We start from the raw sequence: 26474 nt of genomic DNA on the forward strand, positions 1-26474 counted from the left end.
GAATACTCCATCTGTCATCAGTGATTCAACCGTAATGTTATGAAGTGATGAGAATACTTTTTGTACACAAAGAAAACAAAAATAACGACTTTATTCAACAATTCCTCTCCTCTGTGTCTCTGCTGATGCTTTGGTTTGAAAGACAACAGCGTACTCTCTTCTATCAGCGGAGGAGTACACAGAGCTGATACACAGAGGAGAGGAATTGTTGAATAAAGTCATTATTTTTGTTTTCTTTGTGTACAAAAAGTATTCTCATCACTTCATAACGTTACGGTTATGAACTTTAAAATTTTTAGATAACTATTTTATCTATCTACACTAAAAATCATTTATACTAAAAATCACATTTAAATATTGAAATAAAATGTAGGATCAAGTTTGAAAAACAAATAAGCATTAAAGAGCCCCTATTATGGGTAAAAAAAGGTTCATATTTTGGTTTTGGGAGTCCCCAACAACAGGTTGACATGCATGCAAGGTCAAAAAACATTTTCATTGTCTTATAATATGCGTTTATTTTTACCTTATTTGCTCAACGACTCCCAAACGATTCTGTAACAAAGTTCATAGTGGGAAGAAGGAAGTGACCAGGGTTGGCATTAGGAGACTCGGCTAATTTTACTCAAAAACTTCACAACAACAAAAGTAGTGTATCCAGCATGTTAACAAAATGTTAAAGGCACAATTTCAATTCTCCCAGTGCTCTCTCTCCAAGCAGAGCAGTGTCCGAGTCTCCGTCCCATCTCTCTATGTCACCATATTCTCTAGCCTCTCTTTGCACTGGTCTTTCAAGGCCAATTCTCCCGACCTACTCTCCCGCTGCAGACTTCGCTGAGCCACGCCCCCCTTGCCATATACCCCCACCGCCCGACTCAGGCCGGGGAGCCCTCCAGCCTGCGAGTCATTTCGAGCTAGAGGTTGGGAGCAATACAATTCGCGTATGGTACATGACATAAACGGCGTGCCTTGATTAGTGATGTCCTGCCATAGGATTACAATGAGCCGCCTGGAAAAGCATTTCCCGACGGCTTTTCGGAACTAACAACTGAGTTGTATCTTGTTTTGTCTGAGCGTCTTGGGGCACTCGATACAACCTATCTTTTAAAATAGCAAAATAGGGATACGAAGGGGACTGTGCCAGCTGGAGAGGCTGCCCGTCGATGGAGCTGCCTCCCCCGCCTGCACGGCCACCTCCCATCCCTGCTTTTTTTTCTCCAAGAGACATCCACACACAAATACCCAAATAAATGACTAAAAGCTGGCCAATTGGTCCCCAAAATTAGCGGATGCCTGAGGTGCAGGTTAACCGCAACCTCCACTTTATGCTTCTGACCCCGAAACTGCATAGCTGTTCGGGGTTCAGGCCGACCGCTGGAGGATGGCTCATTTGAGGTCGTCGTAGACCAGGAGGTTCTGAACTGGCAACTGTTGTGCGGTCATTTGTGCCTCCCCCAAAAGCAGCAGAATGAGGCGCACTGGCCAATTCGTCCGGGGCCACCCACATGCCTCCGCGGTCCTCTTGAAGAGGTTGATGAACGGCTCTGGTAGATTGACTTCCTCTAGCCTGAACCTCCCGGTCGATCCAGCTCCGGAACAGCTCGCAGACCTCTTGCTGCGTCTGGACGAGGGCAGATTTGCATAATGCCGCTCAAACATTCATGCAAAGAAAGAAGGCGTATCTTTGATTCTCGCTGTAGTATTGTTGCTGCCACCATGTTGTGGAGACGCTGTGTGTTTTGTTGTGAATCTTCCAAAACATTACACAACCATAAAAAATATGACACAACTAGAAATCAGTGGTTAAGTTGTATTTACAACACTGTTCCAGAACAGTTTGACTAAAATATTCAGATGTGTGCAGCGCATTTTATTTAGGACGAGGACTGTTTCCTGAGAGAGTAGCCTACAATGCTGGTGTCTGTTTCTATAACGCGACGCGTAAAAGGACAGTGTAAGTCATTATAATCAGTAATTATGTCCCCACTGGATGCAGCAAATGCTTCATTTATAATGGGTTTTAATGTTTTTGTCATTTGTTTTGTTTCATTGTGCCGGGAGACTGCATCACAGTATGTTAAAGGGCGTAACAGTTTCGTCACACGCTTGAGGCATGCGGCCAATCACAATGCACTGGATAGCTGACTAATCAGAGCACACCTTGCTTTTTCAGACCGATGAGCTTTGTAAAAATCGACACATTTCAGAAAGGCTACAGAAAGAAACAATAATGTACATTATGTGGAACATTTTGTGTTTTTTTTAAACCTTAAACCGCATAAACACATCTCATTACACCAAATACACAAAATAATGTTCTTTTTAGCAATGTCATATGACCTTAATGTTTGTGAGCACAGTGCTGCTTTGTGTACAGCATTACCTGGCTACTGTAGATGACACAATTATCATTTTTGAGTAAACTGTGCTATTTCACTTTATTTAAATGTTTATTTTTACTCAATGATCTTGTTTCTTTAAATTTGCTAAAGGAATAGTTCACAAATGAAAATTTGCTGAACACAGGACAAAAAAAAAAGTGAAAGCGACGTGACATGTGGCCAAGTATGGTGACCCATACTCAGAATTCGTGCTCTGCATTTAACCCATCTGAAGTGCACACACACACCGTGAGCACACACCCGGAACAGTGGGCAGCCATTTATGCTGCGGCGCCTGTGGAGGAGTTGGGGGTTCGGTGCCTTGCTCAAGGGCATGGTATTGAGGGTGGAGAGAGCACATTTACACATGTACATTTTGACATGTACATTCACTCTCCCCACCTACAATTCCTGCCATATATATATATATATATATATATATCATATTTTGAAAGCTTCTTTTAATGTTGATGAGCTATATCCCAGCTAACAGAATTTTGTTACAAGAACATTCTCCAAATATTCAGTGTTGGTTCTAGGAACATAAAAAATGTCCAGTTTACTTGATGTTAGAAGAACATTTTTAAAACGTATGATGTTCTTCAAACAGTCTGTCAACTTAATTTAGATTTAAAATTCAACATTCTAGGAACATTGATTTGTAACATTCCAAGAACTGTTAATCTAAGTCTGTGGCTGAAGAAAGTTGTAGTTTGTGTTATTTCTCTTTCTTTTTAGTGATTGTTCACAGCAGGTGTTAGAATGAGTGAAAGAATGTTTCAGGAACATCATACTAACCTTTAAATAACATTTAACTTCTTTAAATTAATTTCTGTTGTTGTTTTTATTTTTTTTTTATTTTTTTGTCCATACAATGGAATCCATCAAATGCTCACCAAAATGGTTTGGTTATCAACATTCTTCAAAATATCTTATTGTATGTTCTGCAGAAGAAGGAATGTCATACAGGTTTGGAACGACATGAAGGGGAGTAAATAATAAAATAATTAAAATTTTGGGGGTGAACTATCCCTTACATTAAAAAAGTTTTTAGATCCTAGACATAAACTATTAAAATATATTTTTGAAAGGCTAAATACAGAATCAAAGTGATCATGAAGTAGCACTTCATTGACAGCCACTGGGAACCGGGACACATCCAGAGTATTAGTTTTAACACAGACAGATCAATAAACTTAATGTGATTCACATGCGTCAGTCATAAGCATGGGCATCGCTAGGCCATTTTTAGGGGGGCTATAGCTCTTTCAGCACATTCTTTTTCAATCTGCAGACTGAAATCCAGTTTACACAATATCATGGGGGAGCTGTGTGTTTATTGATAGAATGTATCAATACACCAACCAACCAACACACCACACATAAATCCACCATACAAAATATCATGGGGGAGCAATAATCCATCTACTGTTTTCACTGCGTTCACCCCTCATCACACCACAGCTGTTTCCTCCAGCAAAAATGAAGCACATATGACAGCATACTTTACAAAACAATCATGTTGCCATTTTCATTTGAAAATCAATGTTTGATTTTCGTTGTCGTTGAAAAGGTTTGCAGACTTTAAGTCTGTATGAAATGGAAGTAGCGATTGTCTTTTTTTTTCAATACTGTGACGTCTATCCGACGTCTATGGGGCGTTGCTAACAAAATGGAGGCAGATCTGAATGCCAGTTTGCAGTTACCCTGTGTATCAATTTTAAACTAACTTATACTACCCCCTTATACTACACCCGTAAAGTATGTACTTTTTTGGTGAAGAAAAAGTACACAGTTTTGAGTGTGTAGTAGAAGAGTAGGCAAGCTTTGGGACATACCATCACGTCACACAGTTGCGTCATTAAAGGGCCACTCTGTAGCACCTGTTACACACACCCTGTCACTGTAAACTGGCCTGTCAATCATCTCGTCACAGTCCACATTTCATTTCATTTAACTTCCTAGTGTACTGGAGAGAAAAGAAGGCTCGTTGATCTGCCAGTTGCTGGTCTTTCATGTGGAGAACTCTGATCATATTTTCTTCATAATAATGCATTTTCATAATAATGCATTTAAAAGTTAACTACCAAATGGATGTTATAAAAGTTCACATTGCTGTTGCAGATGAAATATAACATGCATAACAATAAATATTTTAATTTTTTTTACCAGGTTAGTTTTTCTAACGCGCTTTATTCGTGTTTGTAGTTCTGGACCGAATCATTCGCCAAAGCGCAATGGATTGTGGCCAATTTTAGCCTTTAGAATGTGCATGGATCCACACTTCAAAAATCGACCTGAAGTAGACCATCTGGGGACTTTTGGCATACTCTTTTCAACATACTATGTTTTGGGACACACTTATTCTAATCTCACATACTATTTAGGATGGATAGTATGAACATTGAGACACAGGGTTAGTTGTGAGGGGATTTCTCTCCACTGGATTCACCAGCGACACCCTAGCATAAAGAATTTTTTGTTTATTTATTGAGGAAGATGACGAGATTTTCTCAATGGAGAAAGACTTTTTACCAACATTTGTATCGGAAAGATCTGGATGTACTATAGCACCCCACATTATACACAACACCATAAAATCAGTTTACACATTTTGTTTTATATGATCATTTGTTTTCTTTTAATATTTCAAATAATTTATCATATATCAGAATAAATAAACATGATGTGAATTAGCGTGAGAACTTCAGGTATCCAGGTTCAATGCAATTTCACAAAGGCTTTCAGTAACAGCATTTAAAAGTTGGAAGCAAATTATGTAACTCGTCAGGGCTAAATTAATGAAATACTCACAAATGAGAAATATTCTAATATTTCACAATGTCGTGCAGTATGAGGTACTGGTGTCATACCAATTTCTTGAAAATGTTATCCTGTATAGTTTTCAATAGTGTGTATATTACATCATTCTAAGAGATGAATCATCTGTTTCTGCTGCTAGAGAAAGCAAGATAGCTTTTGGACTATTCTCAAACAGGGCAGCTCTGTTCTGTGTCTGGCCCTTCTTTACCCAGTGTCCATAAATCTTGAATGCGCAGGCATCGATGAGTTTGCGAATAGGCTTTACAGCATAAGGGTCACTCTTGATCACTTCTTTGGTAACTGGCTTGGCACGTCGATAACTGCAGTAAATGCGCATTGTTGCCAGAACTGTCATGCAGATTACTTAAAAAAAAAAAACACAAGTGTTTGCAGTAAACCTACATGGATTTCCATTGGGGTTATAGGGGCAAACTTTTTCTGTATTCATCATCTTTTTTGTTAAATTCTTAAACGTGATCATTCGATTCAATTTGAATAGACATTATTACTAATCAAATGAAATCAGCATCAACAAAATCCATCTTTGCACAGTTGGCGCAGAAGTGGCATTTAAATGCATTTACACCACCTGTTTAATGCATAAATACTACAGTACAAGTACAACTGAATGAGATTAATGTTTTACATATGAAATTATGAAACCAGAAACATCAGATGATGAGGTAAAAAAATAAATAACAGCCTACTTTTTCTCAGTGGGACACTGAATCATTCACTCAGCCGATTCATTCAAAAATACAGATTCATTCATTAACGATAAACCACTGGGTGTTGCTCAGACACACACAGCAATCCTCCTCTGGTTTATTTATTACATAATTAAATAATTATATTATTCTTAATTATATATGGACCCCACCTTGAACTTCCGGTATGGGCTGAAATGTCGCACCTCTGCGACCACATACTGCTGGAAGAAAGGGTGGTTTAAGGCATCTATGGCAGTGTAACGTGCCTCAGGATTCACCACCAACAACCTGGAGATCTGAAAAAGTTTACACACACCACAGAGTGCAGGTTAGTGGATCTACTGTAGGCTTGTATTCATTGTCTAGTTAAGCTGATATTCCCAGATCTGCGTCAGACGCACCAGGTCTTTCACAGTGTCTGAACGGTCATCCCACTCTGGAGAGGTGAACTCGTAGCTTCCCGCCAGGATCATGCGCAGCATTATCATCTGCTTCCTGTGCCAGAAAGGAGGAGAACCTGCAAGAAGGGTGTACATGATCACCCCTGCACTCCAGCTGAAAAACACGAGAAACGGTGCCATTTCACAATTCAGCCCTACTTCAAAGTAGAAGGTAAACTGCTTTCATAAGCGTGCCTTTGGCCATCAAGACCAAGCTTTTATATGAATGTTATGAAAAGTGTTTCCCCAATAAATGAGGGTTTTTCTCACAGATCAACGGCGGTCCCGTAACCCTGGTGGTGAGGATCCATAGAGCATTCGATAATCTCCGGGGCTAGATAGCCTGGCGTTCCACAAACCTCTACGCGTGACAACACAAGAGCAAAAGAAGCTCTAATGAAACACATATTTGTTATGTTTTTGGGATCTTAATATGTACTATTTATATCAGCATGTTACAGTATAAATGACAATTTTTTGGTTGAATCTCATGTAAAGCAAGTTCATTTTTTATTGTATTGTATTAATGTAGTATATTAATGAAAAACATTCTGCCCAGTCACATTTTGCCCAGACTAAATTGTCAGCAAAAAATTTAGATTAAATCAGCATAAATGTAGATAGTAAAAATTATGGAAGCCCGTTTCTGCCACTGAAATTTTTTTCTAAAAAAAAGGTTATTGCGACTTTTTTTCTCAGAATTGCATGATATAAACTCACAATTGCCAATTAAAAAGTCAGAATTGCGTGATATAAAAAAGTCAGAATTGCAAGTTTATATTTCACAATCATGACTTTTTAACTCGCAATTGCGTGTCAGAATTGGGAGAAAAAAAGACAGATTTGTGAATTTATATCACGCAATTCTGAGAAAAAAAAGTCAGAATTGTGAGTTAAAAAGTCACAATTAACTTTTTTTTTAACTTTTTATTCAGTGGTGGAAACAGGCTTAACATAAAAAATATGATATAAAAAAGAAAAAAAATTAATAATAAATCTTATATTATTATATCTCAAATTTATTACAATAAATATGATAAGGAAATATAAAATATATTTTATAAGATTATATTAAAACATTGGATACATTAAAATATTATAATGTTTTATTTAATGATTTATTATATGTATTATTCATATAAAATCATACAATAAATTATAAGAATATTATATACCTTAACAGAATAGAATATCTTTACATATTATATTTTAAAAGATACATAATGATTTTTAATAAGTTTTTTTTTTCTTTTGCATTACAGTAATGAGAATATGCTTGATGAAATTCACCATCATAATAACGTGTATTAAACTCTCCCTCATTAGTTAGCCATGTGTGAAACATTCATTTATGTAATTGACTGGTCGTTCTTGGAAAAGTGACAGCTACTCTGTTCCTGGTTAAAGGTCAGAGGGCACACCAAATAGCTATTAGCTCCTCCAGTTCCAGTAACATACTGAGCTCTCATATAAGGACAGCATGAAACCCGAATCCAAGGGCTGCACAAACCTGACAGCTACTGGTCAGAAAATGTAGGGCATGTAGCTAGTAGGGGTATAAACTGAATATTTCATCATGATACAATCTGACATTGATTCTCTTACGACATATCCACAATATGATTAAAATTTGTTTCGATTCAGGGGCCTGCGATCGATATATCAATATTATGATATCATGTAGCTATTTTCCAGTTACATACACAGGTTTAGTTAACAAAAAACATCAAGTCGCATACCATTAAGTTTTTGTCCCGGTGCAATCTGCACAGCAAAGCCAAAATCAGTGAGTTTGATGTTCATATTGTCATCCAGAAGGATGTTTTCTGGCTTTAGATCTCTGTGCACAATGCTTTGAGAGTGAAGGAACTGAACCACCTCCAACAGGGACCGCATAATCTTCCTGGAAAACCAAAACATAGCGCTGCAAATACATATGCAAAAGGTATGTTGTACATTTCATCCTAAAGTCAAAACAAAAAACAAGAAACATATACAAAGTTGAATAATTTGTCAATTTAAGAGGACAATTCTGCTCAATCAGCAGAACTTGTGGCATAATGTTAACAACAGCAAAAATGCATTTCGATTTCTCCTTTTCTTTAGAAAAATAAGGCAAAATATTGGTTACAGTGAGGCACTTACAATGAAAATGAATGGGGTCAGATCTTAAAATACCCACTGCTTCATTATTATAGCTACAAGACATAACTTGTACTGAACTCCAAATATTCCTTTAAATCTGCATAAATTGACTGAAGTACAACAAACACTTTAATGATGTACAAAAACTTTTTTTTTTCCATTATGGCATTGAGAAATAGATATTTTTACATTACAATAATGAGAAGTAAAGGGGGAATGTGCTTAATTGTCATGAAAATAATGATCGTAATTATTATTATTATTATTATTAAGCAAAAAAAATTTGATTTTGTGGTGAAATATGACCTGCATGGGTTTTATGTGATCTATTATAAATGATACTAACCGTGTCTCCTTTTCACTGAGCGTAACCTTCTCGGTTAGGTAATCAAAAAGCTCTCCTTTCTTCATCCTGTGAGAACAATACTTACTGCATAAATGGTATGCTATAGTTAAATGCGCACCACATGTGACCACGTGTACCTCAAGATGTGTTTGAGACTCATTATTCCATTTCTGCTCATTAAAAAGGCCTGTGAAACTTGTTCAGTTTATGTCTCAGTGGTTCAACTTTTTATGTCAATACAAATATTCACTTGCTGGAAATAAAAGCAGTTGAATGTGAGAGGACGTTTCTTATTTTTACTTAGTTTATTTTATGAAATCACACACAATGAACTCTACTTACAAGTCAAACACTAAGAAGAAGAAAGCTTTAGTTTCGAAGGAATCCTTCAGTAGAACTGGAGGAGCAAAGAAACTGTGTTCAAATCATAGACTTTCTCATCAAGATACTGTTCCATTTCACGATTGAAAGCTGCTACTTTGTGGATACTTACTGATATTTTCTTGGCCACACACTTTCTTGAGGATGTCTACCTCTTTTATTGTGGCATTTCGGATCTCCTCGATCTCCTCGGGGCTCATCTTATCTGATGGCGTGATGTCTATGATCTTGACTGCATATTCCTGAGTGCTGCGCTTATGGATGCAGCGTCGAACCACACTGCTCACCCCTCTGCAACGCAGTCACCATCATATTCTCAATATACATAAACCTTCTGAAGAAAATAGTGGGTTGTGTAGTAGATAACAGATGAAAATGAAATATTTGATGGCAATAAAGGCAATTTATTTAATAAATCATAAACATTTTAAATATGCATTAAAAAATACAACATACCACACATTTTTTAAAAACAAAACAAAAAAAAAAAAAAAACACCACATAATATTTTGCTCACTTGGCAACTAAACCTGACTTAGGTTTAAAAATTCATTCTCCTCTAGTTGGATCTGGTGTTCATTAAATTACTGAGATTATTACTATTGATTATAAATAATCCAACAAAAGCTTTCAAATATCCATTTTGGGCAAAATAAAACAAAAAATTTGAAAATTAATATAAGCAAAAAAAAAAAAAAAAAAAAAGTCAATACTATGGCGTGAAAATGCTTTTTGTTGTTTTGGCCTTAAAAATATGACCTGAATATTTGTTGGTCTTCACTAATTTATCTGTACAATATGACAATACCTTCCAAGGATCTCCTTTGGATCATACTTCTCATAGAAGTCTTGTGATTCAGCCCAGTCAGGAATTTCATCTTCTTTGGTCATTATTATAAACTCACCTGTGAGAAAACTGGGTTATTGCAAACCTACTGGACATCAGACATGCATGCTTATTACGGTTAGGATAAATCTTTATAAGTTTATTATAAAGTAACCAAATAATCACAACATAATAGTATAAGTTGTAAACTAACAAAATAACACACTAAATATATATATAGGCCTACACAACTCAAAACCTTTACGTATGTGAATTATGGTAATACCAGGGTACATTGAAATATACTAGGCTACTAAATAATCACTACATTTAAATACCATGGAATGTACATGTATGGCACATGTATGTAATTCAGTGATTTATTTGCCGTAGTAATACCATGTTATTGCTCTACACCATGGTACTACCATGCAATACCATTTCTGACATATCCCATGGTATTCTTTAGAGTATTATATGTATTTATATATTTATATGGGTCAGAAACATGAGCGTTTTACGCGTCTGCTGCTTTATTTCTGTTACTGTTATTATTTGTAGCGTTCTGACATTAAAACTAGGTTTATAACGAGCTGTCCCGGCAAAACACCACGCATTCGGTCATGTAACGTTACTCGTGATGTTTCAGTGCGGCAGCGGAAGTATCAGATCCGCATCAACCGGAGGCGCAGCATCATGGACGGCGGCGGCGGAGACCTGCGTGACGGGGATCTGTTAACACACGAGCGGATTACAAGCACCAGTTCACGGCGTCTAAATTCGGCATACCTGCTAGAGCCGCTATTAATCCCGCGGTTCAGTGTCGCTGTCCTTCGTCTCGTGCAGTCGGCGGTCAGTCCATGTTCCAGACTTCCCTCGTTAATATACCGGGAGAGATACGACGGGTCTGCTGCCGTCAACAACACAGCGCCGAAAGGGCAACTGTGAATGTCAAGATCCAAAAATAAAAAAAGCCGTATTAAAGACAGGACAGTCCCATATCGTATTATCACTGCCGGTAATGCACGCTAATAATAAGAAAACCGGTGCACACAGGCATTTCTGTATCAATTAATTATAAAATAAATAAATAAAAACACACATTTACAACTGATTCTTTTAGTTAAATGTAAGATCATAAATGGGGGATTCGATACCTGGTCATGCTTTATATTTGAATGGACATTTTGGTGGGAAAAATGACAGAAAGAGCATTTGAATGTTTCTGATTCTTTTATTTGCAATTCAAGATCACATCATTTGAGTAAAACATGTAAATTATCCTGCAGAGAAATACACATCGTGATCTCTTCTACAGAAACTCAAAAAAAAAAAAAAAAAAAAAACACCAAATCAGAAAGCTGAAGTTATCTACACCAATATATAAATACTATGCATCACATATGTTACACAGCATTTCTTCCAAGTCACTGATTTTATTTTTCACGTAGGCCCTCATATCTGATTGAAATGCATTTTAAGAGGAAACTGTTTCCAGACACAAGCAGACAGTGAATGGAATAGTCGTGTCTCCAATCCAAACCTCATGACAGTCCTGTGGGAGGAAAATAAATACATAGATAAATAACTTTAGAACAATACAATCAATATACTGCAATGGAAAACCATAAGAGGGGAAAAACACAGCAAAACAATGTTGTCGGAACAAACTGATGTAGACATTACATAATCTATAAACTGTTGCATACACCATATATTTGCAACAATGGAACAACTTTGCATAAATATAATGGTTCATGTTAAACTTCTGGTATTAACCATCTGTTCAGCTATTGATCAGCAGTTAACAGTAATCGACTGCTGTACTCATCAAAATGACAATGCATGCGATCAGAACAACTAATATTAATGTGAATGATGCATTTTTTATGAAAAGGTCATTCTGAAAACTGCAAAGTAATTCTGTATTTGGCTGCTATTCTTTAATGATCCACCAGACGACGTGGTGTAATGCTTTACTGTGATCAAGCTAAAAACACCCAAATATTGTTCAATACATTCGGTAATAATAAACGTTCAGTCGATTTCTAAAAATAAGTGCCTTACTATCCCATCAGTCTGGCAGCAAATAAATCAAATAATTAACATTTAATTATAACTGACTAAAAAGCTGGTTTACATTAGACATGTAGGTGCAGATTTCACTCCTTTCACCATACTTTAAAACATATGCTTTACTGCATTTCACTCAAAGCTTTAAATAAACTTTTAAAAGCATTTAATTCTACAACTTTGCAAACTGGTGCCTCTAACAACTTGTGTGTACATACCACTGGAGAATTTGCATTGTTTGAGCACTTCGCTGAAGCCCTCACAGAGTTTGAGGTCGCTCTGCGTCTGAGCACATTCAATGAACTGCTTCAGCTCATAAGCGCAGGGATTCTGCTGCTGCTGCTGCTGCTGGTACGTGGGCTGAGCCTGGTAGGGCTCCTGTGGGGCCGTTTAGAATAAAGAAGCTTTCAGGATTTGGTTAAAGTCATTATATTGTTATCTTAAAGAAGAAATCCAGAAATCATTTAGCAAGATCAGCCATAATTACTAATACATGGATGTACATGATGTTTGTCATGATTTCTACACAAGGATTTAAAAATATATTTTTTACAGACTGTACTAACAATCAGCAATTTCATAGCTTTTACAATATATTAGTCCTTGTGAAAAGAAGTGTTTAAATGCAACTGTACTCCGTAACAAACAAAAAAAAATAAAAAAATATTTTATATATAAATATTACTAAAAATAAAATCAATAAAATAAAAATAAAACACCATTATAAAAAAAAAGTGTATAAATATATATTTTTAAAATTGTACTGCAGATAATATCAATGAAATAAAATTAATGAAATAAACAAAAAATGCACTAAAAAAAACACTGTGATATAAAATTAAGTTTTACATTTCATGTCATTATGTTTTAATAATCTTTTGTTGAACACTTATTTTGATATCTTGACTTACATACTAAAGTACTTAATTATGATTGTAACTGTATATATATATATATATATATATATATATATATATAGTTAATTTTATTTTTTTTTACAGTTAATATATTCAAAATGTACTAAATTGCAACTCCAACATTATAAATCTGCAATTACAAATATGTTTATGTACATGAAATACAGGTTTCAATAAAAATGACAAAAAGTATACTTTAGTTTACCATAAACTGATGTCAGTACTATATCTCAGTAGAAGACAACAGAATGAATTGTGTACTAATAACATGAAGAATCCTACAAAAGTGGATATTAAAAACACTATTGCAATTAACATGTAATTAAGCGTCCAAAAACATATTCCGTTTGCAATTCTAAAGTATGTTATTTCTGTAACAAGTACTCTTTTGTAATGTGTGCTACTTTTTCACAAGCTGAGCGTAACTATTCAAACAATAGTTTGGATTTGTGCTCACCTGATAGGTAACATCAGGCCTGGCAGCTTCTGAGTGTCCACCTCCACTGAAGCCGCCGGTCATGGCGTGACCTATCGTGTGCCCGACAGCAGAGCCGACCGCAACGCCCGCCGCAGTGGACGCCATCTGGGCGAACATCCCCGGCTGCCGGGGAGCAGCAGCAGGAGCCGCCACCGCTGACGGTGCAGGGGGAGCGGGCGCCGGGGCGTAGGAGCGTGGAGGAGCTGCTCTGGACATTGGTGGAGGTGATTGGGAGGAGTAACTAGAGTCAAAACATACAAGAATTAAGATCTCTTAATACAAGGTTCACACGCTAATGAATTTCCATGACAGATTTGGGTTATCGTCAGTTTTTTATATTTTTATGGTTGTTGGTTCCTATTTGGTTGCTAGGGTCAACTGGGTGGTTGCTATGCAAGACCAAATAGTGATTGATTTTTATGGCTGTTGGTTCCTATTTGGTTGCTAGGGTCAACTGGGTGGTTGCTATGCAAGACCAAATAGTGATTGATTTTTATGGTTGTTGGTTCCTATTTGGTTGTTAGGGTCAACTGGGTGGTTGCTATGCAAGACCAAATAGTGATTGATTTTTATGGCTGTTGGTTCCTATTTGGTTGCTAGGGTCAACTGGGTGGTTGCTATGCAAGACCAAATAGTGATTGATTTTTATGGCTGTTGGTTCCTATTTGGTTGCTAGGGTCAACTGGGTGGTTGCTATGATAGACCAAATAGTGATTGATTTGATACACAACACATATTGGTACCATATGGGTTTTCACTGACATGAGATACTTTTTAGATATTTATCAGTAGATATTTTACATTACAATTAAAAAAAAAAAAAAAAAAAATCATTATGCCTGTTTCATTCTTTTTTTAACAGATTTTTTTAGATACAATTTTGTCCTCATGTAACGTTCAATATTAATATTTAAAAACCTAAAAACATTTTTTTTTTTTTACTAATTTAACTAAAGCCTGGCCAAAAGTTTGAAATAGTTTGAAAAGCTTAAAGCTGAAAGGTTTTAATGCCAGCCAGCAAATAGATAGCTAGGTATGCAGTTCATAGGATTTTCTGGATGGTTGCTAGGGTGTAATTAATTATTATGCTATTCCTATGCAATTCAATTAACAAATAAATAATAAACTAAAATGCTAAACTAAACTCAACTCAATATGATTTACCTATTTTTTAAGCTTAAACATAAATGTTAAAAATAAAAATAATTTAATAATACCTTTAAAGAATTTTAGAATTATAAAACAACTGCAAATTGATATCCACACAAAACACAAGGTGCGTCCACTGATCTATAATATAGAATCTAATATATAGATCAGTGGGTGCGTCCCAAATCACGTTAAGTTACTTATGCACTATTATTCGATGACGTGCTTAGCATAAAATAGCGTGTTTACTCTGAAAGTTCCAGAACGAAAAAGTGCACTTTAAATACCCGGATGATGCACTTACATAACTGAAAAAATAAATAAATACGAAACTTGCAAGTATGCTCTCTGTTTTACACTCCGAACACTACCTAATGAAACATTTTAGAACGGACTCAGCGTAGAATAATTAAGTGTTTTAGATTATAATCATACGTAACATAATACATTTGATATTGTAAACAAATACTACCCGTGACCATCATAATTGCTAATAACTCAAATGCTTTAAGGGACATTAGGTGACTTTATATTCTTAAGCTGTAGCTGTCAGTGATGGTTAAGATGTTTGTTGCTGAATTAAACTGTTGGTTAAGTAAGTTAGCAGTTAGCTGACACATCTCTCTCTCTCTCACCTTGGAGGACTCATCCTCGAAGTTCTGCTTCGGCTTCCTCTGGGCATGGTGCTTTTTAGGACGAATTCCAGAAAGATCCGAGACTTGCTGAAAGCTCTGGTATTTTAATATTTCTTTGCGGCAACTTACTCTGTCTGCACGCTTCCGACCTTCTGTACTTATTATCCGGGAACTTTCTAGCGTATTACATCATAACGCTGAACTTCCGCTCCTGCGCATGCTGTATGAAACGGATTGTGTAACTGTAATCAATCGAAACTTATTTTTAGTATTAATTTTAAATATTAATTTAACAATTAATATATAAACAATTTTGAGAACAAGTCTGATCGACTTTAAAATGTGAAAAATCAATATTATATGCAATGTAAATAATATATAATTCTTGTTTAATAATAACATCATCTATTCTTTCTTCTTTATTACTTAAACTGTGACTGAATCTTTATTATTATTCAAGTATACAAATTTATACACAGAAAACAAAACAGTACAGAAAAAAAAATAGACACAAACCAGGGTAACAAAAAAGAAAAGGGATACTTCAATCTATTTTTGGAGTACTACACTGCACTACATTATTTAAATAAAAATCCATCTTTTCGTGTTATAAGCTCTGTATATGGCTAGATATCAGTCCATTATAGTTTCACTGCTGTCACTGTAAAGTAACTGTTGGATTGGCGAGTCTGCATCAAGATTCATCACATCATGATTCCTGACCCTTTCGACATGTCCATGACCTTCTTTATTAGTGTATAATTTTTTTAATTCATTTGGGTTTCTGGGCCTCCATTCAGAGAACAATCAGAGAAATTTACCTTGACTATAGAAACATTAGTTTAATTTCTCTGAGTTCTCAAAGCCTGGAAATCACAATTGTAAAACGGTCTAATATTTTCTTGACTGCTGGAAACCTATGAATGCATGTGTAAGCTTGATCTGCAATTATCTGCAAGTGGAAGTAGCCATTTTTGAATACACAGATTATTTCTTTATTAAACTGAATACATTTTATTTTTCCAGATTCCAAATATACACTGGGCAATAACATCCAGGCAGCTTTTGAAAAAAAAAAAAAAAAAAAAAAAAAAAAATTGAACCTGCTGTAAAACATTTTTTAAAAATGAGTCACAATTGTTCCCTTGCTAAAGCAATAACAGAGACCCATTATCACTATTTTAATTTGACAATCAAAAAAACAAAACAATGCGGTCTTCTTTACAGGGTGACATTTCTAAAACTAAGGTGCTGAGCCCAGAACTAACAGTCAATCATGGTAAGCAATACTAAAAAAAAAAAATACACTTAACAAAACCCCAATACTGGTACAAAAGCATTTCAACTCTTCTCTTCCATTAAAAACAACGAGTTCAGTCAGTTTTACTCTCAGCTTATGCTGCGGCTCAATCAACATAAGATTAACTCAACACGTCTGCACACCCACTCACACAAACGAGCCATCGAGGACAATAAAGTAGCAGGAAGATGAAGTGATGGAGTGAGCGATGGAACTGGGGCTGGGACGATGATGATAAGACAAGATGCTGTTCAGTTTGCATGCTGTGCAGTAGAGAAGCACAGCTTAAGTGTATATGGGTATGGGCCATCTGCAGAGAGAAACAGAGAAACAGCATAAGTACACATTTTTTGACATTACAGCTGGGTGCAGTGAGGAAAGCAAGTAAGAACGAAGCCAAATTCAGTTCACTTTTGTGGCTTATTGTGTTTGAATGGATAAATACACAGCTGTCAAAATGTGGAGTCTTCACGTGAACAGCAGGTTATGTCTTAAAGTAAACGGTTGTGTGAAAATCGTATGTTAATCAGTATATTAGATCTGTGCATTCAGTCAGAATGGGAGAGCAGCCCAATTTAAATGCTGCTGTCTTTGTCATGAATGTTAATCAAACAACAAAAGACTAAACTGTATTTGTCCTATTGTTTGTAATTAGCTTTTTTTGTTCTTATTTTTAAAGACAAGATATATACACATTTAACAGTGAAATACAATTTCCCTTCCATGCAAAAAAAAAACGGTTGTTGAGGTCACTTACTGGGGTTTTTCATCTGGTGATGGTTCATCATAGCAAGAGCTTCCATGGCGTCATTAACAGACTCCCACTCCAGAAGCCCTGACGAGCTCCTCTCCGATGTGGAACCTTTTCATTAAAGAAACGAAGCATTGGACACATTACAACAACAAAGGAGCACAGATGACATGAACGAGTTAATACAGTGCACTATTATATAAAAGTTTGTGCTGAGCTTAGCTTTCTGTGCTGTTATTTGCAATGCTTCAGTTAAAGACGGCACATTTTCACATACCTTTAGCTGCAAAAAGTTTGACATTGGAAGGAAAATATACAAAAATCTCAAAACAAATCAAAAGTGTAGGAAAAAAAAAGAGATGAAGTTTGTAAATGTACACATCAAATAACATCATGTGACAAGAAAGGTCCTGACTGCGTCTGATGTGAACTGACCCTGGTGAAGGTGTCTGGTGAAGCCTCGGGTGCAGCGTTGAAAAAGTGCAGGACGTTGCTGGGATGCTGAATGCGGTTCTTTGCCGCCTGCTCTGGAGAAGTGAAACGGTTATTTCTGCTGCCGTGAAAGTCTTTGAAGCTGCTGGTCCCGTCTTCCAGCTCATAGGACTGACCGGGCATGATGGCCTGCTGCTTAGACACACTGACACGAAGAACAAAACACAGATCAAAGAGTTGAACTATCTATATAAAGAAAGAAACTAAAAAACTAACTAGCAGTTTACTCTGATACCCTTCAAAACACATTGCATTAAAAAAAAAATCTCAATGTAAATAAATTAACTTTTTAATATCGTATTTTTAATGCATTTAATGATTAAACGATGTTGTCACAAAACTATCCAAAAATTCCAAAAAATATTCTAATCCCAATAAGCTTAATTTGTTTTATGTCAAATATGCAATCAGCCTACCATTACTGCATAGTAAACAAAAATTGCACTTGTAACGTACCATACGTTGAGCTTCTGATTGAACAGGAAGTTGTTGTTGAGATGTGAGATGGCACGGTCCACAGCATAGCAGTCTCCCATCTCCACCATAGCAGCTCCAGGCTTGCTCTTCATGAATTTCACCTACATTTAAACGGGAAAAGCAGATTTCAAATAAAGCTGTTCGCGTTTTGACAGTATCCAACTTCCTTTTAGCTGTTCTACATACCCGCTCCACATTTCCATACAGGCAGAAGATGTTGAAGACCCTGTCTGCGTTTATCTTCGAGGGATCCAGGCCGTAGACCATGATCACCGGTGAGTCTGCATGTGCGCCATATTCACCGGGGGGCGGAGGTGGGGGGCCGTACTGTCCACCGTAACGCTGACTGGTCCCACCACGCCTTGGACCACCTATGGGCGGCCCCATCCGTCGGCCTTCATAGGGAGCGCCGTAGCTCTCTTCTTGGTATCCGTGATAACCACCTGAGAAAACACAAACGACAAACAGATCACGTTGGGGTGGGGGCTGTGGGCAGGTTAGGGCTAAACAAGCATTTTACACACCCTTCACTTTAGTTTAACTTTTAATGTCAACACAGCACCATCTTGCTGCCACTGTGATCAATGCACCCCAATTTGTTGTTGTTTTAACATCCACTCCCCTGTTTGCGAGCAAATGAGGCAAATGTGTTAACACGTGTGCCCCCGCAAGCCTTACCATACTCTGGAGGGTGGTCTCCCAGCAGAGCCGGCTGCCTCTGGCGCTTGTTGGGGTTGGCGTTCATATCTGAGAGGCGAGAGAAGGAAGAAGGCCGAGAAAGGAAAGAGGGAGGGGGAGAGAGAGAGTGAAATGAGTCCGCTGAGAGGCGACAGGACAGGACACTGACTTTGTGAATGTTAATGTGATTGGCATGAGCTTTCATTTCAGCAGAGAAGGGGACACATAGGACACCAGAAAAAGGGCAGGTAATACTATGGTGAATCTCACAAAAATGCAGGTAACATTACACCCCAAAAAACATGTACATTTGGGTAAAGAAAATGAAACCTATCTTTAAATGATTGAACATTTTCATGACAAATAAAGCACATCTTTAATGTCTGAACATCCTTTTTTATCTCACTATCAAAGGTGGTTCTTATTATAGTAACAAGTGTATTTTTATTACATTAAAGTATAAAATAATACAACTGGTTCAAATATTTTTAAATTGCAGTAATGAGACTTTTAATTGAGGTGGGGCTTTTATATTAATGATAATCACAGGGTTCATATTCTTTTTAACATTTGGCGTTTCTTTCTTTTGATTTTGGGGTGAAATGTTATATTTTGTCAGGTATTGTGAGACTGACCTATGAAATATGACCTATTTATTACTACTCACAAACCTGTCTATCACAGTCAGCTGTTTAATAAACATACAGGCTTTCTTTTGGGGTGTACCAGCCCCAAACAAAATCTGCTTTGTTCGCTGTGACAATGTATGTATGTCATGTATAATGTTTGGGAGTGAGTGGGTGGGGGAGCACAGAATGTCTACTGCAGACACACACCTTGATTGCCCCCATTGCCATCAGCATCTGCACCTGTTCAGGTACACACAGTGCAAACATCAATCTCAGGGACATTTCTGAACAATCACATCACAGGTTTCTTACACTATTCAGGATCTTAGGCTTAGATCTGCTTAGGGCACCGTATCTTTCTGTTAAGTAGTTAGGCAGCACAGGAAACGTGATCATTTACTTTGTGTGATCTAGTTGTGTTTTACATTCGGCAGACTGATTAGCGGTTTTGAAAACTTGCCTCAACCAATGATCCGAAGCCCAAAGAATACTTCAATTTTGAAGCGAAAGCTCAGCGTATGCGTACAGCCGAACACAGCGTTTCAAAGTATACTCCATTTGAAGCATGCGCAAACAGGTGATTGACACATGCACAGTAAAGTTTCATTCTTGTCCAGTGCCTGCGTGACTTCTCTCCAGAACTTACGACCAAAAAAAAACATCTTTATACTTATCAACGCAGCTGTCCAGTGTCGCTGCAGTCTCCTGTAGGTTGTTGTTAAATCTCATCCACTTTCTTATTTTTTAGTAATTACGTTGTCTATGGAAGCCCGCTTCTGCCACTAAATAAAAAGGTAACTGCGACTTTTTATCTCACAATTCTGACTTTTTTCTCAGAATTGCGAGTTGTAAAATCAGAATTGCAAAATATAAAACTCGCATTTTTTTCCCCTCAGAATCGCAAGATATAATGAAGTTCATATCTTGCAATTCTGACTTTATAACATGCAATCGCGAGTTTATATCTCAAAAATCTGACTTTCTTTTTTTCTCAGAATTGCGTGTTATAAAGTCAGAATTGCAAGATATGAACTTTATTATATCTTGCGATTCTGAGAAAAAAAAAGTCAGAATTGTGAGATAAAAAGTCGCAATTACCTAGGGCTGGGCGATATATCGCATGTGATCACGTTCATTATCGCAGATGAATCGCCTTCGATAATGAATGCGATATTGCGTAGCTTGTCAGTGATCTACGGCTCTGTATATTAAATGGCGCTCCATTTTTAAAGCAGGTGATGGCAATTTAGCGGCAATCAGGGAACCGGCTTTACTGACAAAATGCGCGTGACAATCGCATGCGATATATCGCCCAACCCTACAATTACCTTGTTTTATTTTTTATTCAGTGGCGGAAACAGGCTTCCATAGTTATCACCTTGTGGAGCAAATTTTAAGAGCAAAAATTTTAGGTGCATATGAGAGCATAACATACAATATGGTTAGAAAAGTTATGGTGCACACGTACAGTATTACAGTGATGAAGAAATTTACACAGAACATTGTATGCAAACTCTAGCAAATGCATAAAACTGAAGTATATTTTGGGCTTTAGTGGCATAGCGGGCTGTCTTGTTTATAGTGTAAATACACAGAATGGTGCCACAGTTGGGAACTAGCACCCCGTCAGTTGAAAACTTATCATGCAAAACATCTCTGAGGGTCACAAGTATAATAAACTTGCTCACTCGCCCAACCCAGGAATACATTTTAATGCACCTTGCTGAACTATATCAATTGGTAGCCCAATGAGGAAGACCAAAATAAAAAAAGACAATCAGACTCCACTGGGGAAGAAAAGATCAAGTTAGTCAAACATTTGCTCATACACCCCAAAGAAACATTAGACTATAAGCGTATCACTCCAAGACAACAGAAGCTTGGGATTACTTACAGTACAAACGCAAGGGTTGAGGGGTTCAATGATGGGGCAAGTAGAACATGCCGTAAATTAGCCACCGTTGAGCGTCTTCATGGCATCCTCCTCCATATCGCACTTAAGAACTTTCCATTTCTTTCCCCCACCAGTCTTTTCCACTGATTTCCCAAGTACTCTCCTTGTTTGAGTCGGGTTTCAATGCTCCACTGATGCCAGCACAGACGTCGTATTCTCAATTCAATGCCTGTTTTTCCATGGTGGTTGAAAAGCTGGAGCAATTTATGCCCAATTCAGACTGACTGGTACTTCCACTAGAGACACAAAGCCAACCTGCATCATACGGAAGGTGTTACACAGAAGTCAAACGACTGGAAAAAAAAAAAGGGAAAAACGTCACATATTGACAGAAAGAGAGAGGAGGAATCGTGAAAGGAAAGGACTAGAGGAAGAAGACACATGTTGGGGGAAGACAGCGTATCTGAAACACCAGCCTCCAGGGCAGAATGTCAGGGCTTAACTGAGTAACAAAAAAATTGACGTGTCGCTGTCTGCATGTCAGTGCGTCTGCTTGTCAGAATGTTGTCTGCAGTGTCTTCAGTGTCTCGAGTGGTTTAGTGTCGTCAGCTGTCGATGAGTGAAGAGTAAGGCATGTCGATTTGTAGGTGTCGGGGGTTTGTGTTGCAACGATCGGCACGGCGAGAGAAAGACAACGTAGACCAGAAAAAGACAGACAGGTTCAGAGAAGGCTGTTTGTCTGTGGATGTCAGCAGTTTGACATGAATGAAGAGAAGAGGTCTGTTTGCATTGTGTTGTGGTGTCACTTGAGGATGCGTGTCAAAAACATCCCTTGTTAGCAGGTGATGTGTCACAGTGGAGTGTGTCTTGTTCTTGACCCGTAAGAAACAACGGGAGAAAGTTGAATGGGTGTGGGAGCCATAACTACTTGCACCGACAACCCCAAATCCTTCAATGTCTTCGTTGGCAGTGTCATTTCTGTAGGAGGTGATGAGTGCTAAATGTTGCGTGATCAGGTGTTTGTCGGGATGCCTCGCAGATTCACGAGAGTAAAATGAGTGTTTGTCCTTGTGGAGAGATATTCTCGCAGGTATAGGAAGCAGTTGTGGTTTGATGACTGGTACAGTGTTGGAAGTCTGAGGCACTTGTGTCTTCAGTGAAATCTAGGAAATGTCCCCCAGTGTCCAGATGTATTGAGTGTTCTGTTGTTGCACTTGATATTCTGGAAAGTTTTGTGCTTTCATATTGGTTTCTAAATGTACCGCATGAATGTGAGGAGCAAATGGCCGGAGTGAGCACCAAAGAACAATTCATTCAAACTGACGTGGAACTGAACTGAATTTCTTTGGGCACACCGTTGGTGGCCATGAATACCTTTAGAAAAAATTCATGAAATCCTAAAAGTCAACATGAAATCATAATTGCCCCCATTTACTTTTAATACATGTTTCCCATCGTTTTGTGGTCAAAAATAATCAAAGAACAACACTAGCACTGCTTGAAAACGACTTTCTCTTTTGAGCTCTATTATTTTCAAACACATTTATAAGAGTATAATAAATTACCAATAGACAAGCTCAAAAAAAAAAATGCAGATTTTTCTTCTTTAATATAACTTTACCTGGAAAAGTAAAATGGTTGCAAACATAGTTTCATGTTGACTGTAAAATGTGTTGGGGTAGACCAGATGTGTCAAACTCAGTTCCTGGAGGGCCGGAGCCCTGCAGAGTTTAGATTTAACCCTAATTAAACACACCTGATCCAACTAATCAAGTCCTGAAAGCTACATGGTATGTGTATTGGAACAAAACTCCGCGGGGCTCCGGAATTGAGTTTGACGCCCCTGGGGTAGACCATGGACTGATAATCTGCCTCTATGGTGCTAACCAAGTAAGCCACTTGCCCCTCACACTACTGGCATGTGACAGGCTTTGCTGGAAAAGGAAGCTTGTGAGATATCAGCAGGGCAACATTCTGAGGAAGCCTTAGAAAGATCACAGGAATACGGCTTTACCTTCCCCTCAGAGAGTCACGAAAACATACACAACATGCGGTGCAGACGTTGGTATGCCTAACGCTCAGCACAGGGGAGGTGAAACTGCGGATTCATTGCTGCAGTTCTAAGACGTCCCCATCCCACCCTCTTATTTCCCCCACAGTGGCAGTAAGGGCGCTGAGAAATGTCAGATCAGATGTTGAGTTAACGGTACCTTGGCTGCTCAGGTTTGGATTGGTGTAGTCCCATGTGTCCTGGTCATTCTTGAACACATTAAGGCGTGTTGGCTAAGAGTAAAACAAACAAATAAATTCATTAAATAACAATTATCTTTCGACCAGCTTGAGTAGGGATGGGTAATATTAAAATATGTGTGTAAAAAACGTATGCAAATTAATAGAGCTGTTTTTTATGCATCAGTATGTTTATTATTATATATTAGTGCATGCATTTTTTTTTTTTTTAATACTTGATTTTGACTGTTGTACTTCTTGCTTCAAGATTTTGACTCTTAACTGGCTACAAAATGAATGGTTCCTCTTGAAACCACATTTTCAAGCAATTCAGAAAATGCATTTAGACTGGAGTACCGTCAAATGTCTTGAAAACAATGATTTAATTATTTTAGCATTATCACCCAGTAAATTTAGACGAACCTCACCTTGGCATACTCAATCTTTAGTGTGCAACAGCCAGAGTATATATCAGCCCCATTGAGTGAGGCCTTGGCCCTCTGGGCACTCTGAACGGAATCAAACGTGTGAGGAATTAAAGAAAAACAAAGGGAATCATGTGTGCCATGACCACAGATGTCATTATTTAAAGTATTCTTGGAATGCAGCATACTTTAAGTTAATCGGTTTGTACAGAAACCTCCTAACAGTGCTTAGTCCACATGCAAAGTGGAATGAAAAAGTGACAAGATGCCTCATGAACACAAATTACAGCTGGCAGAATCTAGCAAACAGCTTCGCTCTGCAGTCTGAAACAGTAAAGGATATTCCACCATGGCCTGGACACCATTCTTCCTAAAGATGACGATTCTTTGAACAGGACCACAGTTGTTGCAAATTGTATAGAGAACATCCTGTAGAATAACAAGAACATTAGTGTGAAAAATCTAATTAGTAAGATAAAAAGCATCAATGATATTACACGGTGGATGTGGGTATTACCGTGGTAATGGGATAAATGGGGTTCATAATTGTCAATAGCAAGACATTATTAACACTGCGGGAATCGTCAGGGTCTCCCGGCCTGGATATCTTCTGACTGGTAGAGTAGTTTACAAACGCAGGATGTCCGGCGATGTAGATCTGGTTGTCGTTAGCATAAGTAACAGCATTGCAGGACCCATTCATATCCTCATATTCAACCAGAGCTTGACGCTTCTTCGGCATGAGTACAACGTAACTGCAGAAAGACGGAGATGCATGACCCTCAATGCATTTCACTACAGGCCGAATCAAGGTACGGGTACGGCACAGCGTCGGAGATGAAGCACAAGTTACCTGATGGTTCCAAACTCTTGCAGGGCCTCAACGATGTCTGCCTCCAAAACTCCGTCCACTAAACCCCGGACATGCACCACAAGAGAGGGGAGGGTCTTGTGCGGGTCAACATAGTCCTCCTATGAAATAAATCATCACATTAGTCCTGTAAACTGGCATAATCACGGATCCATAATTTATAACAACAAAAAGAATCTAAATACAAACATTGCAATTTGTGTGTAATACTGTGCATGCGGTGTATATTGTCCTTATTGTGTACAAACTGAGCACGTTCTATAAATGTATATGTATTAATGGATTTCCCACTCATTGTACTTAATAAGGCGCTATTCAAACGTGATTACTGTTACATGCAGCATAATCCATTCATTCAGCAGCGTATCAGAATATATGTGTGGCGTGGAAAATACGCGCATCTCTTACTAGCACATCAAACATTCGTTACATAATCATTTTCTGTTTTCGTGTTCTTGTTTTTGTAATGCTTTTGTGCAGAGATATCAGTGTGCTGTAGCTCAATTGTTTGGTTAGCTGGTGCGCTAACTATTGTTATTTAGCCAGCTAGCTAACTGACGCCAGGTCAGATAAAACCCGTAATAAAATATCAGATAGTGTGTAAGTAAAGAGTTGTCTTACGGTCGCCATTCCCCCCTCGGTTTCCGTTTTTTGTCGTTTTGTTGCTCTGCCACCTTCGCTGTAGTAGCGGGCCGTCTGCGTCGCCATGTTGTCCCGTTACGATTCACGCGCACCAAAATGAAATGGACGAAAACTACAGAAAATGGGTCAGGCGGGGGTGACGCCCACCAAGACAAGAACCGTCAATAATACAAACTAACAAAAACCACCAAACACCAATAAAATCAAACAAAAAAAAGCGTGGTTCTACGTTGAGGCCAATGATTGGACACTAAAGTTGTCACTCAGAATAGCTCACTGATATATAAAAATCTAGAGATTATTTATACACCTTCTAAAACTTCTACAATTTTATCTCACATTATAAGACATTATAATAAGTTGTTTTTCCAAGGTTGCGAACATTTTCTCACGGACACGGAATAAACACATATGTGTTTATTTATAAATAAAAAAATCGCATATAGTGCTCAATAAATATAAATATAGAATATTAGTTACATTTTAATTACATTTTATTTATCTGCTCATTTGCAAGATTAAAAAACACTGAATTTAAAAAAGGACTGAATTAAACAAATTTTTTACATTTTATTTTAAGTTTGTGTGTGTGTATACTGTATATAGCCTACACTACAAAAAATGAATTGTGTTCAATTAATATATTAACTGCTTCATTCATTCATAATAATACAATAAATATAAGGACATTGTCATAAACTTATGATCTATGAATTATTGAACTGCAAATTCTATTTGTTTAAGGACAAATCTGGTATACGAGGTCTTCTGCCCATCATCAT

At 37.5% G+C, this 26474-nt stretch overlaps 3 protein-coding genes across 4 annotated transcripts; all 3 read right to left on the reverse strand.

Annotated features, from left to right (window-relative positions):
• Nucleotides 1–4848: 4848 nt before the first annotated feature.
• LOC109097759 (phosphorylase b kinase gamma catalytic chain, skeletal muscle/heart isoform-like) lies at nucleotides 4849–11064 on the reverse strand. Its single transcript, XM_042770881.1, has 10 exons — nucleotides 10842–11064; nucleotides 10035–10131; nucleotides 9339–9517; nucleotides 9188–9242; nucleotides 8846–8911; nucleotides 8094–8257; nucleotides 6625–6715; nucleotides 6316–6469; nucleotides 6085–6210; nucleotides 4849–5568 (listed from the first exon to the last, which is right to left on the reverse strand). Exons 2-10 carry the CDS (start codon nucleotides 10115–10117, stop codon nucleotides 5302–5304), a joined length of 1185 nt encoding a protein of 394 aa, XP_042626815.1. The 5' UTR covers nucleotides 10118–10131; nucleotides 10842–11064; the 3' UTR covers nucleotides 4849–5301.
• Nucleotides 11065–11266: 202 nt separating this feature from the next.
• LOC109097755 (coiled-coil-helix-coiled-coil-helix domain-containing protein 2-like) lies at nucleotides 11267–15499 on the reverse strand. Its single transcript, XM_019111370.2, has 4 exons — nucleotides 15305–15499; nucleotides 13500–13761; nucleotides 12344–12503; nucleotides 11267–11607 (listed from the first exon to the last, which is right to left on the reverse strand). Exons 1-4 carry the CDS (start codon nucleotides 15349–15351, stop codon nucleotides 11597–11599), a joined length of 480 nt encoding a protein of 159 aa, XP_018966915.1. The 5' UTR covers nucleotides 15352–15499; the 3' UTR covers nucleotides 11267–11596.
• An 876-nt stretch (nucleotides 15500–16375) lies between these two features.
• LOC109097758 (heterogeneous nuclear ribonucleoprotein L-like) lies at nucleotides 16376–25827 on the reverse strand. Of its 2 annotated transcripts, XM_042770878.1 has the most exons (14): nucleotides 25672–25827; nucleotides 25033–25151; nucleotides 24697–24934; nucleotides 24523–24608; nucleotides 24183–24279; nucleotides 23736–23808; nucleotides 19839–19871; nucleotides 19003–19071; nucleotides 18511–18767; nucleotides 18304–18425; nucleotides 17792–17992; nucleotides 17633–17691; nucleotides 17362–17466; nucleotides 16376–16914 (listed from the first exon to the last, which is right to left on the reverse strand). In XM_042770878.1, exons 1-14 carry the CDS (start codon nucleotides 25756–25758, stop codon nucleotides 16856–16858), a joined length of 1605 nt encoding a protein of 534 aa, XP_042626812.1. In that variant the 5' UTR covers nucleotides 25759–25827; the 3' UTR covers nucleotides 16376–16855. The 2 variants fall into 2 exon arrangements, with proteins under 2 accessions (XP_042626812.1, XP_042626811.1); XM_042770877.1 differs by lacking the exons at nucleotides 16376–16914; nucleotides 17362–17466; nucleotides 17633–17691; nucleotides 19003–19071; nucleotides 19839–19871 and having other exon boundaries at nucleotides 17716–17992.
• Between the last annotated feature and the right edge of the window lie 647 nt (nucleotides 25828–26474).

Source organism: Cyprinus carpio, chromosome A15, assembly GCF_018340385.1.
Source record: "Cyprinus carpio isolate SPL01 chromosome A15, ASM1834038v1, whole genome shotgun sequence".
NCBI classification, from domain to species: domain Eukaryota; kingdom Metazoa; phylum Chordata; class Actinopteri; order Cypriniformes; family Cyprinidae; genus Cyprinus; species Cyprinus carpio.